This window comes from Dasypus novemcinctus, chromosome 9, assembly GCF_030445035.2.
Source record: "Dasypus novemcinctus isolate mDasNov1 chromosome 9, mDasNov1.1.hap2, whole genome shotgun sequence".
Lineage (NCBI taxonomy): Eukaryota > Metazoa > Chordata > Mammalia > Cingulata > Dasypodidae > Dasypus > Dasypus novemcinctus.
In genome coordinates this window covers 53,988,423-54,007,943 of record NC_080681.1, presented here as the reverse complement: position 1 = coordinate 54,007,943, position 19,521 = coordinate 53,988,423, and the positions used below count along the sequence as shown (strand labels likewise).

Genomic DNA, 19,521 nt, shown 5'->3' with positions numbered 1-19,521 from the left:
ACTATTAAGTAAACTGAAATAAGTTTTGTGAAAAGTGTTTCTCAAGCTGAAAAGCACATTAAATGGATTAAAATATTATTAATAATTTTAGAGTTATATTTTACACTTTTACTGTCAAACAATATTTATTTGTCTGAATTAATTTCTTAGTGTCAAGATTATCTGTCAAAGATAAAAATATCATAATTACATATATCTTTTGCTTCCTAATAAGGAAATAAACTAAACTCTCCCATCTGAACATGATTACAATTGTACTCATGGCATGAGTTCTTTCTTAAGCTAGCAAATATTCCTTATTCATGCTAGAACTACAAACAAAACCCTTCCTAATGATTCTTCCCTGTTTAAGTAACTCATAGTTTATGGTTGCCATGCCTCCTTCTTGGCTCTATTAAAATAAGTGAAAATTATCTAAGACATAGCCTTGAAAGAGAGGCAGAGTCAAGCCCCTGTGTATGATTACTCAGCATTTTTTGAAGACACTCTTTTCCTTCTATATTCAACCTTCTCAAGAGGCAAATTGAACCAATTTCATACACTGATGGAAAGTAAGTCTGCATGCAAATTCTTTGAAAGTTTCATTTTCTAGGTTTCATGCATTTAAAATTTAGAAACAGTCAACCCTGGGTCTATTCTGATAGAAGTCATGACTGGCTACGAAAAATCTTTCTTCTCTTGTTTTTCAGTCAGCCCCTCAAGCTACCGACAGTTCACCTTTCATTATTACAAATCTATTTCTTACTTTCCTTGCTCAATAACACAGATATGATAGACTTTCCAGTTAAAGTAAGATATAATGAAACACATGTACATAGTAGGTACTTAAACAATGCACAATATAAATTTCACTAGGTAGATTAATTGAATGTACCATCTTAGAAATTATGATAAGCTAATATTCTAATCAAGAAAATTTAGATATTTCTTGAAGAAATAACATTTACCCCAATGGGCAGTGGAGCTTCATTTTCCAGCAATGAGGTTTTGGATCTGGACCCTGCAGTTATCTTCAGAACAGTTCCTTCAGCAGGATTACTGGAAAGAGGCTGCAATCGAAGTGGAGGCTGCATATTTCCTGGGGCAGTATATGGTCGAGGGACTGTCTAGACAATTAGGGAAAAAAATTCCATTTAAATTAGTATCTTGACATGGTTCCAGAACCAATTAATAACCCAACAAATTGCCTACAGTAATTAATGGTGCCTTTTTACTGAACAGATTAAACTTTAATTATGTTCTTTCATTATACATACACTTATGACCCAAAGTATTTGTTAAAACATATGGTGTTGAAGCCCTCTCCATGACTAAATGCTGCAATTACAGAGTAATCTAGACAAAGGATGTCCTCTATTATATTCCTGTATTTTTTATTCATACTGTAAACTCAATGACAATACCTAATTTATGCTGTGCATAGAATGTCTTTGCTCAATTAAATAAGTCGAATAATGTTCTTATATTGGAGATCTAAAGAGATATTATTAGAATGGATTCATATCTCATTTAAATGTTTTCAACATAAACTCTACCTGTGAATCCTTTAAGCCTTAATTTGGTATTGATAAAAAAGTAGACAATATAAATCAAACAAAAGAGAAAAGGTGAAGTCTGTGATACATAATCATTTATTCAACCTGCTCCTTGAAATATTCAGCAAACTAAAATGAAAAAAATAGTAACTGGCTACTTTGAAAAAATGCTGCATAAAATTGGACGTCTTCCATGCTGGATATTTTCCATTTGTCCCTCTAGATCTATCCAGCTCTGTGCCCCAGGAGTCATTTATTTATGGACCGCACCAACTAACCTCAGGGCTCCAGTTAGATTTGGCCAATGAGAGGTTCTGGTAGAAGAAAGGACAGGAGAAGAATGAGACCAGGACCTTTATTCTCCCGGGCCCTTCTCAGCAGGGTTTGGTGACCAAATGACTCCTTCTATCAAAGTTCTGTCAGTCAGCTCTCTCATCCAGCCATAGGTAATCTCTGCTGGAGTTCTGCCTTAGGTCTAGTAGGTATGGCTTCCCACTGCACTGTGGAACATCCCTAGTTGGGTTTCTGTAACCCTGGTGCATCTTTGTAAATAGTTTATTTACTAAACACTTCCTAATTACCCTATTTGTGTAAGCCATCTGTTTCCTGCTGATACCCTGATGCATTTTCCAATCTGGAATGTACTGCATAGGATACCAAAAGTGTGAGTATGGAGTATTTGCAATGTTTTTCAGCCATTGATAAAGTTTAGCAATGTTTCAAAAGTGTATAAATGAGACTTTTGGCAATTGTTCTATAATGACAGGGTAGTAGAAAACCTGTCAAGAGTAACACATGCATGTTTGCATAGAAGGTGTGAGAAGAATGGTATAAAAAATGTCCATGAATGTGGCTTAATATAATGACTCTAAGGAAATGGAATTTATTATCAACAAATAGTCAACCCTGGAAAAGTGTCCTGTGAGTACATAAAATGATAGTTTGTTCCTACTACCAAAAATTGGTCATGATGCCATCTTGAGAAGCATGTCATAAGTTGCTAAATCTCTGATTTTGTTAAATTCTACTATAGGAAGGAAATAAAAAAAGATTTTCTTAACATTTAATGGTGACATAAGACAAATGAGGCATACAAATACTGCCGATCAGACAATAACAACAAAATACCTGAGAATAAAAGACCTTAGAACTAAGAGTTTTTAGAATAAGCCAATGATACTAGTAAAAATTTAAGTTACATAGAAGCCATTAAGTTTTGGATCAAATGGCTAAACAAGACAAGAAAATGGATGAGCAGAGAAAAGGAATGGTAAGTTTGAATTTCCAAGTAAGAAGAAAGCCACTGTGAGCAAGACATGGGAAGGGAAACAAAGATCATTATTCCTCAATATCTGTTTTCCCTTTTTTTTTTTTTTTTGCTACTAATAGAATTTTAATTTTGTACAAGGTTATCCTAAATAGAGACTATTCTTCCCAACATCGCATGCAACACTGTGGAGATGTTATGTCTCAGTTTGGGCCAATAAGATGTGAACAAAAGTGACAGATGAAGCTTCCAGATTGTGTTCTTGGAGAGAAGTGCACCCTCGTTTCCTAATGTCCCCCTTCCCTCTGGCTGAAATATACACATGGAGATATACCATCTTCACGTTTGTTGATGAAATTGACAGATCACAACACAAAAGGAGCCTGGACTCTTGATAACTTCATAGAGTAGAGATGTCATGCCTGAGACCGTTACATGCCTGTGTCCTGGGGTGAGGAGGGGATGCTTATATTTAAGCCACTATTATTTCCGGGTCTCTGCACACAAACCCATAGAAAGCCAGTTAGATCGACTAGTATAGCATATGATTTAAAGAAATGGGAGATAAGCCTTTATGTGTCAAAACATAAAAGATTTTTAAAACTCATTAAGAGAAACTTAACTTGAGGTTTCTGAACAAGGGAGTAGTTTACCTAACAGAACTCTTTTGAATGCAGTTAAACAAATGTGCCTTAAGCCTCGATCCTGTCAAATAATCCAGTTGAACACAAAAACATTGAAACTCTGATGTAGGAAATCAAGAAAGCAGGTTACTACAAACTAGACTGAGTTCTATTGGCTGTAGTGGTCCAAATTTTACTCCTCCACATTTACATACAGATATCATTCTGTTAGATGAAGGAGGCAGTCAAATGTTTAACTGGTTACATTTATCGCTAAATACAAATCTGCACCATTAACAAACAGCTGTGAGCTATAAACTGTTGTAGTCCATATCAGAAGCTGCCTTATATTTACTATATTTTAAATTGTTCATAATATATTTTCTTGGAATAAATAGGGTACTATAGTTTAACACTCTCAGAACTGTTTCAGAATGTGAACTGAAATTGACTATCTGGTGATTACTCAGCTTAGCTGAGCATTTCTAATTCTTAGTGAAGATCTCTGGGGGTGAATTTTCCAAGCATGTGTAGAATTAGTTGAATGACTTTCCACAATTTTAATGGGAATGGTGCACAAAAAGCCTATATACTATTTTGAAAGTTCAGACGCAATTAGTGATGAAATGCAATAACTATTCCCTGGATGTTTTCCTTATTCAAGCAAGAAAGAAAAAAAAGAAAAAAGAAAAATCTATAGTGATATCCCCAAAGGATTATCTTCATCTCAATGGCACTTGAATGTCAGGAGTCAAATCAAATGGAAATGCATCAAGGTTCATAAAAAAAATGAGAACCTGAATTTCTGCAAAATGGGAACTACAATTCCAAGACCTCAATAGGTACCCCTCATGAGGCAGAAGCACCATGGGGTGCAGGGAGGGAAGGACAAGTAAAGAATAGTGGCTTACCAGATGGAAAGGCTTCTGAAGTGCTGGGGTCAGTGTTTCCTGTAATTTTTAAATTACTTTCTTACTCCTGCAACATTAAGAGCCCCTGTATGTATCATAAACTATTTATTGAGGGTGTTCAGCTGGAAAATTGAAAAGAAAGCCTTTCAAGGGTTTTTCCTCTCTGAAACAGGTAAGATAAAAAAACAAAACAAACAAACAAACAAAAACCCAGCACTAGATTGTTTTCTTTTGTTTCACTTGGGTTAAGCTTCTGAGAGTCTAGGGAATTTTCCATCTAGTAACGGAATTATTAGGGTACATATTTATTCATATCAAACCTGGAAATATGGTAACAACAAAGGGAATACGGCTGCTTGTCATAACTTGAGTGTTAATCAGGAAATGTCAAAATGTATTTACCTTTTGAAAACATGTCAAAGCTTAACACTATATGGGATGAACTGACATCAACAACCTCTGAAAGTATTGCAAAATCTCTATAAATATTGTGCAATCCAAAAATGTACATGTTGACAAGGAGATATATTAAGCTACACAAAGCAAGAATAAAGATGTGATCAAGCAATTCATTTATGGCATAAACCATCAACCTACATCAAATATTTTGCAAATATTTTCCTGTATCTATGTTGTTTCAAGGTACCTTACCTTCTTTCAAGCAAATGCAAACCACAGGTTATAAGTGATTCAAAGGAGAATAAAATGTCATTGTGTAATTTCCTTAAATAGAATTTCTGTACATTTAATTATTCTTAACTTAGAGTATGTGCACATACTTTTGATAGCAGAGAATCAACTATTAATACCTAAACCAGTGTGCTATGCTACACCATTGAATCTGTGTGCATAACTAAGCTTTACAGATGGGGTGAGATTAGAGGAAACAGCAAGTACAAAATCTAGAGGTCAGAAAATATGGAATATGAATGGAACAACTAGTAATTCAATCTTGCTGCATTATAGGGTATTAAAGGGTAATTGAGGGGGAAAATATTGAGATATATAAATTGAGATCATATTGTTTACGGTATTAAATGTCAGGTGAAAGGATCTGGGCTTGTCTATAGGTAACACAGATCCAGTAAAGGTATTTGGGCAGGTCAGTGATGTAAGTAACCTGCATTTCAAGAAGAATAATCTAGCAGTAATACACAAAATGGATTTGACAGGGGTGATATTGATTGGAGGCAAGATGTTCAGTGGAGACACAGTGAACAGATCTAAGACTATGTTTTCATTCAGTAGGAAATTGCAGGTTTCTTCAGACCTATTCCCAGAGAGTAATCTTTCAGAGAGTAATAAGAAACCATACATTAATTAGTTGGAAGATGGCATGACAGAGTGTTTATTAATATGACTTACCAGTATTAATGGACTGGAATGTCCTTCATCAACCACAATGCCATGGCTACTTTTCGGGCCAACTGGTGGATGGGGAGAAAGGACTGGCATGTTTTTTTCTATAAACCGTCTTGTGTGCTCCCCCTAGAATAAAAAGGTGATATAGGGAATAGATGCTTAATTAATTACATGCCTACCATGTAAGAGATACTATATGACTAAAGAAGTCCTTTCTCATTCCTTTCAAGTGCTACTTCCGGTCCTATCAAAGTAGTTAGGAAAATTTTTCACAGCTATATTGTATTGGGGCATTAAGTGGGGTAGTGAAGGGCAGGATATTGAGTCTGCTTTAAGCTATATTCAAAGAAATAGTGATAGAAGCAGTGTATCCACATTTTTAACTTAATATACATTCATCTGCTTTAAGGAGATTGCTCTAAAAGCACGATACTCTTTGCTACTCCAGTCACTAGAGAAGAGAATACCAGAAATGATTACTTTCCCACCCTAAAAATAATTAAAAATATAATAAGCAAAAGGGGGTATATTAAATAAAGACAACATATCTTTCTCCAGATATGACTATAAAGTGAATATTGGTACAAATAAAAAACATTTGGGAAGGAACTGGAGTGTCTATGGGAAATCCTTGTTAATGCTGTAGCGTGTCCATGGACCTGGTATAGTGTGTCTGGCAATCTGGATGAGGGTGAGTAAAGCATAGATGCATAGCTTACATTGCTTCAGGAAGAGCAAGCCACCCTTCAGTTTCAGAAACAATTTTTTTCCATCAGCATTTCAGCAGATAAATTATAGCATCTACAACTCAGACTTGATATAGGAAAATATTTGCAAAGTTGAATTAACTTCAAATCTCTACATGCCAACTTTTCCGATCTTGAAAAACTGGTCTAGCTCTTATTTAACAAAAAGTTTGATAACAAGATTATCTTTGGACCATGATAAAACAGATAGATTTGAATCTACTATGCAAGAATGAAAAATTACTGTCTTATATGGCAAGTAATTCCATAGTCCATCAATACTTTAAAAATATTCATCTGCTTGTGAGACATGTTAGGACCCACATTTGTAATACACATACAAGAAATTGAGCAAAACTTCCAACCTAAACTAAAACCTCTTAAACATGCCTAACTGAATTTCCCATCTCTTGATTCAAATATATATTTTTTGTTTGTTCATTGCAAAGAAGGGATACCGATATAAAAAATTGAAAACAAACAAGAAAATTTTAAATGCCCTGTACAAGATGCCTAAATTTTATCATGCTTTGCTTTGTTAAGTTGGCTATTTCCCACCATATACTTTCAAGGGTTACATTCATATGACAGTGTGCCATTACATAATTCTTAAAATGTCCTGTTCTCATCATTTGGTAACATCATATCTTTTTTTTTTAACCTTCTTAAGAGAAACAAAATACCTTTGGCCTCTATCACATATCAATCAAGAAAATACAAATGTAAAATTTCACACTTGAAAGAATATTTACAATTTTTTGCCTGAAAAGTTTGTGCCTTATTAAAATTTATTTCACTCAAGCAGCTCCTATTTGGTCAGACTCTTCTGTAATGATAATGTCCAAGATTCAAGCTTGAAGGAGCCATAATTTGACCTCATTTATCCAAAAATAAATGCTACAATTATTTCAATAAGAGCACCAGTGACTTTCAAAATCACAAAATACTACTACAAGGTAAAAAGGAGTTGCAGAGCTCCTTACCTTAAACCTCTGAACTCGCTGTTTCCTAGCTAAGGTTTCCAGGTTCTTTTTTATTTCAAGCTGATAGTAACGCTACACATACAGAAGAGAGTCAAGAAAAAAAAAATCATATCAATTACAGCAAAGAATTTTTATAGGAAATAAATCCACCAGCTAACTATTGTCAATTACTCCTCATGTTATTGAGATGGAGAAGAATTATCTGCATAAGGATGCAGGTGGGAATAAAAATTGGAACAACTCTTTGGAAAGATAATTCCTAATATATATTAGGCAGTTGAAAGTGTTCACAGCCTTTAACATTAAATTTTACTTCTAAACTGAGGGAGAAAATTTTAAATAATGAAACAAAAGTTTATTGCTAAAAGACACTGAAAGTTTTTTCTATTATAGTAAAAATTGGGATGCAATATAAACAGTGAATATAATGTTTAAGTTTGGGATCCATCCACAGGATGGAATAGAATATAATAATTAGGGAAGCAGACTTGGCTCAACAGATAGAGCATCCGCCTTCCACATGGAAGGTCTGCAGTTGAAACCCAGGGCCTCCTTGACCCATGTGGAGCTGGCCCACACGCAGTGCTGATGCGCACAAGGAGTGCAGTGCAACGCGCAAGGAGTGCACCCCGTAAGGAGAGCTGCCCAGCGCAAAAGAAAAGTTCAGCCTGCCCAGAAGAGGTGGCCACACACAGAGAGCTGACACAGCAGGATGATGCAACAAAAAGAGATGCAGGTTCCCAGTGCCACTGATAAGAATAGAAGCGGACATGGAAGAACACAGCGAATGGACACAGAGAGCAGACAACTGGGGTGGAGGGGTGGGGAGGGGAAAGAAATAAATAAAAATAAATCTTTAAAAAAAAGAATATAATAATTAAAATAAGGTTAATAAAGATTTTGTTTCAAAAATAGAAAATGCATGTAGAGCAGGAAGAAAAGCAGCATGGAGACTTGCAAGCCCATATTGCGAGCCTATTCCTATGCTAGGAGGATGCTTCTCATACATCATCTTATCTCAAGCAACTCCAATTGTCAAGCAATCCCATTTTACAAATGAGGAAACTGAGGTATAAGGATCATGAACATGCCCCAGGCTACATACCTAGACAGTGGTAGAGCTGTGATTTGAGCCCTGATCTGACACTAACCTTTTGTGTTTCCACTAAACCATGCCCCTCTCACAGATACTATTATTTTATTAATAAATAGATATGAATATAAAAGAGAATAATGTGAAATATGAGTGTATTAGCAGCAATTATCTCTGAAAGGTGGGATTATGTGTGATTATTTTCCTTTATGCTTTTTTATATTTTCCAAATTTTTCTACAATTTATTAATTTTGTAATTTAAATATAAACCTCATGTAAAATGATTTGCTTACAATTTATTTTAAATCATTCAGACACATTTCAAAGTGTTTTATTTATTAGTCATTTACTGATCCTTTGGGAATGAAAAATATTTTTTCTCTGTTCTTAATCTCCTGTTGCCTTTGGAACCTGCAGCCTCCACCATTCTCTACCTAAGTATCATCAATCCCCTTCTTAACTCTTCCCTTTCTTTTCATCCACTTCCTCTGTTCTTTCACCCATTTATCACCAAACTTCATGAAATTTATTATTGATCATTTTCCCATCTTCTTTTCATTTCCAGCTCACTCTAGTCACCCACCCCCACCACTCTCCTCCTTACCACCACTGAAACTACTTTCACCAAGGATGCCAATGTCTTTGCTTTCTGGGTCAAACCAACATCTTTTCTACACAAAACTCATCTTATTTAAGCATTTCCTTCTGGCTTCTAAGACACCATTCTATCAGGCAAGTTTCTACCACTTGGAAGTTCCCTTCCATTCCATGTTGTTTCTCCTGATCTCCTGTGATGCACATACCATGGCCCATCTAGAAACCTCAGAATCTCTCTGGGCTCAGAATCTTCTTCCCAACTCCTCTTCATTAAATTAGTTTAAATCTTCCATATTTCTCTGGACAGCTGCAACAACCCAATTTGACCACCACTGCTGTTAGCCTGTACCCTTTGCAAAGAGCCTCCTAATTGTTGTCCCACCTCCAATGTTTACCAGCCCATTAATCTGTCTTCCACATTTTCAGCAGCATTATCTTCTTAAAAAACTGTTCACTTATTTCACTCCTCTGATGAAAAACATTTTATCACCTCATCACCTACATGCTAAACTTAGTTGGGGAGAAAAGACTTTCCAGAAACTGGCTTCCAACATGTTGAAATTGTGTCACTTCCTACCACTCTTCCCAACGAGTTGTACAGTCCAGTCTCAGTGGCATTTCCTTCCATCCACAAAGTCCTTTCACACCTCTGTAACATCACACCTGCTGTCTTCACTCTCTGGAATGCCTTTCCCACATTTTCATGTGGTGAATTCCCACTCAGTTTTCAAGATCCAGTTCAAATATCAAGACCTCTGATTTCTTCTGTCTTCTACAGAGGCAAATTGTCATTCCATTCTTTTCTGAGCTCATTCTGTACATACCTCTCTTCATACTTCATCACTGTAAATTGTATTTTTTAAAGTATACCACAGCAGCTATTGAACATAGCCTCATACTGGTAAATGGCAGGGCTGCAATTAATGTTTATTACATGAATGGATACTAATACAACAGTATCACTAAACATGAAAATCATAAACTATATATGAGACAAATGTAATGATTTAGACAGAAATACTGTTTTATTATATATGACATATATTCCTTATATTAATATATCTATTGTATATTATATATTTATACCTATTATACATTATTTTATATTAACATTTATCTATTTATATTATCATGAACTTTAAGAATGCACAAAGAATCTTAAATAATAGCATATTTCATGTTATGATATGTCATGATATGTTATGATATGTTAGATATGTGATTATATAAAAATTTACATTGAGAACCATGGCTATGGCTAACACTAATCTCAGTGTCTCTCGATTTCTTTAAACTAGAAACAAGGTATAGATTAATTTCACACCATCCTATTTATTATTTTAGCCATGGTTGTAGAATTGCAACTAATAATCTATTAGGGATAATACAAAGCACAAATTCATCAGATTGTTTTTAAATTGCCTCTTAATCCCATGATTTTTCATTCTTTATTCACAGTCTCCATATGAAAAACTATCCTGCATACAATCACAAAATTAAGTATCCAAAAATTTTATTTGTTCTATGTTAGCTCCTATTCTAAGTATCCAAATTCCTTAGACACTTAAAACCTGGTCATTCAGAACGACCTTAAACTCTGGAAGGAATTTTAGTACTTAAATTTATTTTCCTCTATTTTATATTTCAATACTATTTTAAGATTATTTACAAGTATCTAAGTGTCACATTTTACCCCAAAAAATCATCTAATTTGACCGCTGTTGCCCTATTCCAAAAATTCTATGTCATATTTGCATTGCACATTATGAATAAATCATTTCTAAAGTGTAAATTTTACTATTGTTTGTTTCAAATTATTTTTAAAAATCAGACCATTTGTAATCAAGTAAGTCTGCGGGCCATAAATAATTTTTCTATGTAATTCATGCGCATGATACAAATCACAAAATGACTTCCTAAATTAACAGATCACATACATCTTAAGTGAATATAACACTTGTACAATATAATGGCATCATAATAATAAATATTTTCATTGGCACTACACTTAATATTGGTTTACTGATGATTCTACAGTTGCTCGTAAATGTTTACTGCACTCATAGGTCAATGGTTTTATGAGCCAAGTTTCCTGATTTACTGCTGTGTGGTCAAGCCAAGAGGTGACATGCTCTTTCACAGAGATTAAAATGGTGTTGATGCTTGAAACTACAAGTTCCAAAGAGCAAGGCTAAAATAATTTATCAAGTTAGCTGGATATCCCACTAAAAATGCCATGTCAGATTAAACTAAAATTGTTGATGGTTGGTTGTGAATCCTTGCTGACCATTGTGGCCTAAAGGAGGAGGGACAGCAGATGTCTCAATGCCTATTCTTTGAAACTTAGCATATGGCTGAGCTTCAGAGCCTTAAAAGGATAACAGATCTGAAATAATTCATGGCAATGGAATTACTGATATTTAAACAGATGTCACTTTTTTGTTTTTAGCAAATGAAAACTGAAGTACAGATGGTGAGGGCTGGTATGTTTTAGAGTAGCCATTATGGATTAAAACTCTACATTTGGAAAATTAAATATCATAAAATATATAATGATGTCCGTATTTTTTTCCAACCAAAATGGAGAAAAGCTTACTTAAGCCTCCTAACTCCTAACTTCCTAGAAAGAGTATTTCTCAGGCAACCTTATTCTATTTCCTTTCTAATGAAGTGCAGGAAATATCTCCCTGTTCTGGGTACAAAAACATTATTAATGTTCATACCAGTAAATATCAATTAAAAATGAATTAGTAAATACTTGTACCTCCATATCAAGAACCTTATGAAAAATAGCCTGGGCTAAGCACTCCCGGATATATTTTTGGTGATCTCGCTTCATGATATTTAGTTTGTATTCTTTTTCAGAGAGTATTCTTCCACTTCTTGTGATCTGTCATGAATAAATAAAACACACATTGAAATGCAAAATAGAAAATGTGTTGTTAATTACCAAAAAAAGAGAGCAAGAGAGAAAGAAAGATAAAGTGGCAGTATCTTCTAAACCTGCAGTTAATAAACTTTCACTTTTAATGACTATTTCAAACTGCAAAAGGAGTGAGGCAGTCTCACATACCCAGCATTGTGAAAGTGCACAGGTGATACAATTGATGTTAAAACTGAGGCTTTCATTAGATCAATAATTTTCCCGTGATGGAACCCAGGTGTTCTTTTCATTTCTCTTTGTTGTTTTTAACATATTTGGGGAAGAAGGGGGAGAAGTGCTACCTTGAAACAATAAACAAGAGCCAGGATCACAAGATGTCGGATCCCACAGTAAATACTTTGAAGGGCAAAATATATAAACTACAGAGGACCTCATCAGTTTGTTGTAAAAATAATTGGTTTCATTATTTTGTTTTCATACAGATTTTTCTTCTTCCACTCTCCTGCCCAAAATGTAATTTAATTTGCATGACTCCAAATTTTATAGATTTTGCTCTATTATAGAGGGAAAGTATTCAAGAATGGTCTCCATTGGCATCAATGGCCTTCCAGGAATGAAAGTTTCTCTCTCTATCTCTCTCTCTACTTATATTTTCTTTTACTCCTTCTGCTGAGTGTATTTGCTGTATTTTTCTATAACTCCTATCAACATAGTTATCTTTCCTGAATTGTCATATTCTTCCTTTCTACTTACTTTACCCCTACCCTTCTTTTTAGGTATAATTCAAGACCATATTTCTCCTTGGTTTTGTTCTTAGTTTTAATAACTGAAGTTTCCCAACACTGTTGTTGCAATGCCTTTGAGTGTTTAGATCAACTAGAATTGCCACATGTGATTGGTTATTGATAATATTTTTCAAATAGTTGTTTTCCAATGGAAGAAAGGAGTATGTTTATATAAAAAGTGTGCTTGGAATTACAAATAGCACAATTACAAACTTTAAATGTTTTGCCCATAGGAATATCATGTCATGTGTTTCAAGGGAAAATCTTGTACTGCTCCCCCTTGGTCCTTAACATGCACTTGTCATTGTTTTCTTCCCTCTGGGAGTATGTCTGATCTCCCCCAGGCTGGACACTCCTGTTGGGCAGAGGTTCTCAAACTTGAGCCTCCATCAGAATCACCTGAAGATCATGTTGAGATGGGTCCCATCCCAGAGCTTCTAATTCAGGAGGTCTGGGGCAGAGCTCTAGATTTTTCATTTTCTAATAAGTTCCCTGATGATGTTTAACACTGATGGTTCAAGGACTGCATTTGAACCACTGCTCTATGGAAAGGGCTACCTTCCTCATTTAATTTGCCAAGCATGCAGCCTTTAGGTAATAAGTTATTATTAATGGTATTGATTAAATAATACCAAGTCCTTCCAAATGTACATGAAGCTCACAAATTCTTATCCAAAGAAGTAATGCTAATAATAACAATAATTACAACCATTTATTGCATAATTGCCATAACAATCCTGAGAGTTGGGTATCATTATCCTCATTTTACAATTGAGGAAGTTAGGGCTGAGAAAATTATGTAAGTGATCTGGTCAAAATTCTATGGCTTGGAAAAAGCAGAGCCAGGGTTTCAGCCCAGGTCTGTCTAATAACAAAGCCCCAGCCCCAGGAGGCGTAAAGCAAGCTCTCTGAAGTCTACCTAGCTAGAACACCAGGCGTATAAACAATTAGAAACGCAATGCTTGTACATTCAATGCCATAGCAACAATAGTTAAGGAACCTGCTGTGTTTTAAGAAGGTAAACAGCTACAGTCTTCATTCACATACTTTCTAAAGTCACATCCCTTTCTTTTAATGGAAAACTATAGTATTTTTAAGGTTTTTACCTTGCATAAACTGAGGGGAACAGGAATCTTGTAGAAAGGACAGTTTGGGGACGGATGAAAGATACTAATATATCTGTAAACCACTGCGAAAATAAAAGAGTTAAAAAAAATTGAAGGGAAAATGTTGAATTGTTCACATCTTCCACACTATATTCTGTGATTATTAAAAACAATAATTTTTTTCTTAAGGCGGTAAGGTTTTTTCTGTCCTTAAACTCTACACATTCCTGGCTCATAGAATATATTCAGTAAATATGCATTGACTGAATGAATACACAAACTAAATATGCCATTGGAAACTCATAAGGACTTTTCCTCAATAATTTATAAGGTTCCTTAGCAGTCACTGTGACCTCTCTTCCCATTTGAAACACAGCCTCAAATCAGAGCTTTGGAAAGGAAGTAATTTTTCTAAAAGGAGGTAGAGGCAAATATGTCACTGATTAGCTCAAAGAGGAAAACCAAAAATATGGGACATTATTAGGCTTACTGAAACAAAAAGATAGGTGGAAAATAAACAAACAAATCTTACCAGCCCTGATCTTAAGAGATGACGCCTTATCCTTGTATTGTTAAAATATCCAGCCAGGTGTTTATCCATAAGGCTATTATATGCTGCAAGTAATCTGAAACAGAAAAATGAAACCATTAAGGTTTTATGAAGTGTTGCTTAATAACCAAGGCAATTATTTACTTTCTAAATCTCCAAACTGTACATAATCATTCACTCCTCCAGCCAACAAGTCATTCATGTATACATTTAATAAATATACACTGAGTACCTACTGTTTTCCAGGGTTTTTTGAAAAGCACTGTGGTACAGCCCTAGCTGTGGTATCCTAGCAGACAAGTATGGAAACCAGACAAGAACAACTAAATTGTGTGAAAAGGCTTGTCACAGAAAAATGCAAGAAGTCCGGGAATACAGAGAAGGGCACCACCAGCCCTGAGCCAGGTGTCAGGAAAGGTTTCCCAGAGGAAACCCTGTAGAGAAGAAGAGGCTCCTTCAGGGCTCTTCAGCCTCCCATTGCACACCCTCAGTTCTGATTACCTGACCTTACCTGCACTCCTGCAACATCTTCTCTCATGCCTTCAGGACACAACAGAGGACAGTCCCTCTCCTATAAAGGTCTTTCTCTTGCCTCTCAGCTAATGGATACCACCTGTGAAGCACAGGGTCTCTTCTCCCAGGAAACATTCCCTGATATATACTGGGTGTGATGCATTACCTTTCACCCCTATCCCACAAATACACACAATAGGTGACTCTACTTCTTGGTTTCCTCCACTAGATTTTGAAGACTGGAATGGTACATTAGTCTTTTTATCCTTATTTGATATCATGTATGGTGTGCCTAAACAGTAAGTGTCCAATACGTGATGCCACGATTTTGTTTGGGGCTTATTCTTACTGTTACAAGTTTCCAAGTTTAGGCTCAGCATTTTAGGAAATTATTTCATTAATTTCCATTCAGCATAGATTACCTTTGATTTTTAGAGTCTTTTAGGGGATTAAAGAGGACAAATTGATTCCTTGATTACATGATATACTCAATAAATGACCAATCTAAATGTAAAAGCAAAAGTTTGAAGCTATTTTTATAAACTTTAACCTATTTTTCATTAACGTTATCTACCTTACAAAAACATAAAGACACATATACATACACATGAATGTGTGTACATGTATGCATGTACATATGCATTCATACACATACACATAAATGTGAATATAGAGAAAGAGAGGGAGACAGAGAGTGAGCGAACACTATAATCTAACAGTCCTAATTTAAAGCTGTCTTTCTAAAAAATAAATGCATACCCCATTACCTGCAACAAAGATTTAAAATCTGTATGTTTGATGAGAAGCTGATCCTTACAGAATTGAGTAAATTATGATTAGCAATAATTTTACTTAGCTCTTTGCCCTGTCTTAATTAAATGGCCATGGTATCAGTGACCTTTTCCTGTCTTACGCCTGAGCAGCCCATAGCTGGAAAGTTCCATGCTGTCAAATGGTAAGGGAAGTTTAATTTTGTCTACAAAAGAGACTGAAAAGCAGTTACAAAGCCCAGAAGCCAAGGTGCCACATGAGGGTTGCAGACATATGAGCAACTACGGAAACTATTATTTCACTGAGCTTATGTAAAAAGATAACCCGAGGGCTTCAGTAATGCACACACAAAACCAGCCCCAGATAATGCTTTGAAACCATCTTTTAAATGAACTGTCTTGGTGTCCTATAGTTCATCAAAGGTTTCCTGTCTCCAAAAGGTCAACGTTGTATCCCTTACCCTTTCCGGATCTCAGAATATCTTTTCAGCGCCTCATTTCAGAAAGGTGAGCAGGTGTCTCTCAGCACTAACAATCATGATTCCACAGTTCACAGATTCTTAAGAGAAATCATTAGGGTGCTACCATTTATAATCTTTTGTCTGTTTTTCAGACTCAAGTTGTTTTTTTAAGTAAAAAATAAAAAAGAAGTCAATAGTTTTGGGAGTACTAAAACCTTGATAAAATGAAATGGGGTCATAAATTTGGGATAACATGGACCTTAACTTCCCTATTACCTGACAATAGAGTCCCTTCTTTTAATGAACTTTGTAACTTTTAAAATAATTTAGGTACTAATCACAGTGCTTAGCCAGCCTTGACATCACCTAATTTTTATCCTGCTGTCTCAGGCTCCAACTAAATGAGTATGTGTGTGTGATCCCTCCCTTCTGGTCTAGTAAATCCAGTTGGGTTGAATCCTTTCCCTGTTTAGGAATGATTGAGTGTCCCTTATTGGGATGCCATCTGTAAAGCAACTCCCCCCAGGACTACCATCACACATCTGACCTTGGCAGGACTGCTGAATAATCACCAGCTAAGTCCACCCCACTCAACTATTTCTTTTTCAGACCAGAATAGGGTTTTTTAACTAAAATTTTAGAAATGAAGGAATTATCTGATAAAAAGAAATTCATACTGGAGTCAAACAGATCTGTTAAAACAGTCAATGAAAACATTTCCACTGTCTACCAGTAGAGTGTCACCCTTGTGCTGAGCCATCAGGCCTCCTCACCAGGGAGATGGTCATTATCCTGTGCGGGTCAGTGTCTTGGCCACATCCTTGGTTTGCTGATTCTTTCTGCTTTAGTCATCTTCCCATGGGGGCGTGGAGGGGAGATGGGCTTCTAGACCCATTCACCTTTACTCAATTGCAAGAGCTTTGCTAATGAAGCCACACACTTAGATTAGCACAGTTTTTCTTGTTTCTCTGTCTTTGTCCTCTACATTCACTGCTGTTAGTTTTTTCACTTTCCTTTTTCTCTCTTGCACTTGGTGTGACCCTGGGCCAGACACAGTCATCTCATCCTGCGCTCTGTTTTGTGTTCTTGGAGAGCTCCGTTATCTGTTCATGTCACTCTCTGCCTCTGTTGTTAAAGTTGGACTTCCTGCTCATGCTGCGTTAGTCTGTGCACCTGCCCCCATGTCCACAGGATCAACGACTCCAGTGATCACAGCGACCACTGGGCCACTGTGACTATGTTACTAAAGTCCACATTGTTCGTACACTGAGTTCACAACTGCCTGCCCAGACCAGCCTAACGTGTCTGCTTCTTTATATGATGGGAAAGCTATTTACCCACCCCCAAGACACTGGGTGGGGAAAGACCCACTTTCTGGCTCAATGCTCTAAGGAAAACAGTCCCTGGGAAACAAAGTAAGCCTGTTTCTATGATGGTTCCTGCTTTCCCTACTTGAGAACTTACCCCGCATGCTCTGCAGTGCCTGAGGATTAAAGGAGCCAACTGCTGAGTCACAGTGCCTGCTCCTTCCCCCGATGCAGCCTTCAGCACCTAACCTTGGAACCCCTGCCTCCCACTGTGTGGAATATATGAAAGTGATTCTGTACTAGTCAGTGATTCCTATCAACCCCTCCATCTGGCCCCGAGAGAGAATCTCTCATAAAAACCCAACCAAAGGGAGATGCTAAAATAGCTTTTAATCGCAAACATCTATTAGGACTATTTTCAGGCATTCTGTAAGGTACTGGGGCCCAGAGATGGCACTTACCCTGCCTTCCAGTCATCCAGAGCTTCTAATCTAGTAAGACAAGTAGATGATAGATAGACAGATAGACAGAGAGTAATAGATGGTACGATAGTAAGATAGATAGATAGGTAGATAAAATGTACAGTTTTTTCCTGTATCATAGGCGAATTCACTTAAAAATAGTTACTGTCTCCCTGTCACACATTTTGCCATGAACCAGGGAAGGAGTATAATATCCATATCCCCTTCTGCAAAATAGAAAGAATTTCCACACATATAATCTCATTTAATTTCTTTCAGGTCCCAGGAATGTGTGCCTTGTCTAACTATTACAGCTCTTCCATCTTCTGAAGATGGAAAAGCTTCAAAACAAAGAATTGCTTAATGTGGGTCAGTTCTAGGGAAGCCTGAGGCAACGTTTCTGCATGGGTCACACTGCTGGGTCCTCTCTCTCGGGCTGCAGCATCCTTTATTTCCAATCTCCTCAGGCAGCGCTGCCCCTCCCCACCTTGTCTGTGCTCGGGAGGTAGAGGGATGCATCAGTTAGAACTCCAACTCTGGTTTGATATTGGCCCCACCATCACTGATGCTTTAACTGTGAGCAAGTGACTTAACCTCCCTCTGCCTTAATTGCTGTATCTTTAAATTTGTAATAATTGCAATACCTATTTCATAGGTTAAAGGAGAACTAAGTGAGTTACGAACACAGGAAAAGTTTAGAATAGTGTCTGGCATCTCCTAAACACTTACCATGGGTTACTATTATTATTATTAATTATTATTATTCCCCCTTCTTCTCTAAACATCCAGAGTAAAGCAATATGATCAACTAATTCACAGAAGATAATAATCAATAATAAAAATGTTAGTTACATTTGTCTTTTACACAGAATGTCTAAAGATTATAATCAAGGGACTATATAATTCGCAGTGCAAATTCAGACTATGATAGCTGAGTGGAGAAGAGACATTGTGTTTATAAGGAGGAGACCCTTATCCAGTAACATGTTGATAAATGTTTAACAACCAGCTCTCTGGAGAAGTTTGTAACATTTGCCAGTCTTTGTGGTGTAAATATCCACTGTGGCCAATTTCAAGCTACTAACATGATGTCACTCACTGAACAGTGTTGAGCAGAGATGTGCAATAGCACAGGGTTAGAATATATTTCTACCATATCAATACAATCAAAGAAAATAACCTCAAGAGCACTAAAAATAGTAAAATATAGTAAAAACAAGAAGAGATGAGTTTTAAGTATTTATTACCTTTGGTTTAAATTTATTTTATTTCATAAGGTCATACAATTTCTAATAATGGCTTTGTTTAACAGCACTCAAAATTCCTGAAAATTGATCTCTGCAGCACAGCATCGCATATCACCAGTGACATGTGCAGCAGTACATGAATGATGGCTCTCCCATCTCCAGTCCAAAAAATATGAGCAAATGTGGACATAAACACAAATATAAGTTATAGCATCTGAAGATGATTAGCTCTTATCCTCATTGTGTCTTCCTCTTGGTACTCTGGTTCCCAGAGACTTAGATGGTCAGATTAGGCAAAAATGTAGATCGGATACAAAAC

General features: G+C 36.2%; 1 protein-coding gene across 2 annotated transcripts in view; it reads right to left on the bottom strand.

Annotated features, from left to right (window-relative positions):
- Positions 1-19,521, bottom strand: part of ERICH3 (glutamate rich 3) — a 146,361-nt gene that overhangs the window by 105,381 nt on the left and 21,459 nt on the right. Inside the window, exons 2-6 of one of the 2 annotated variants that reach the window (XM_023585270.3) lie at positions 14,426-14,519; positions 11,883-12,008; positions 7,428-7,499; positions 5,702-5,824; positions 948-1,106 (exon numbers count right to left, since the gene is read on the bottom strand). In XM_023585270.3, the coding sequence (XP_023441038.2) occupies positions 948-1,106; positions 5,702-5,824; positions 7,428-7,499; positions 11,883-12,008; positions 14,426-14,519 (574 nt within the window). The remainder of the gene's footprint in view (positions 1-947; positions 1,107-5,701; positions 5,825-7,427; positions 7,500-11,882; positions 12,009-14,425; positions 14,520-19,521) is intronic. The other variant, XM_071217377.1, reaches the window with a different exon arrangement.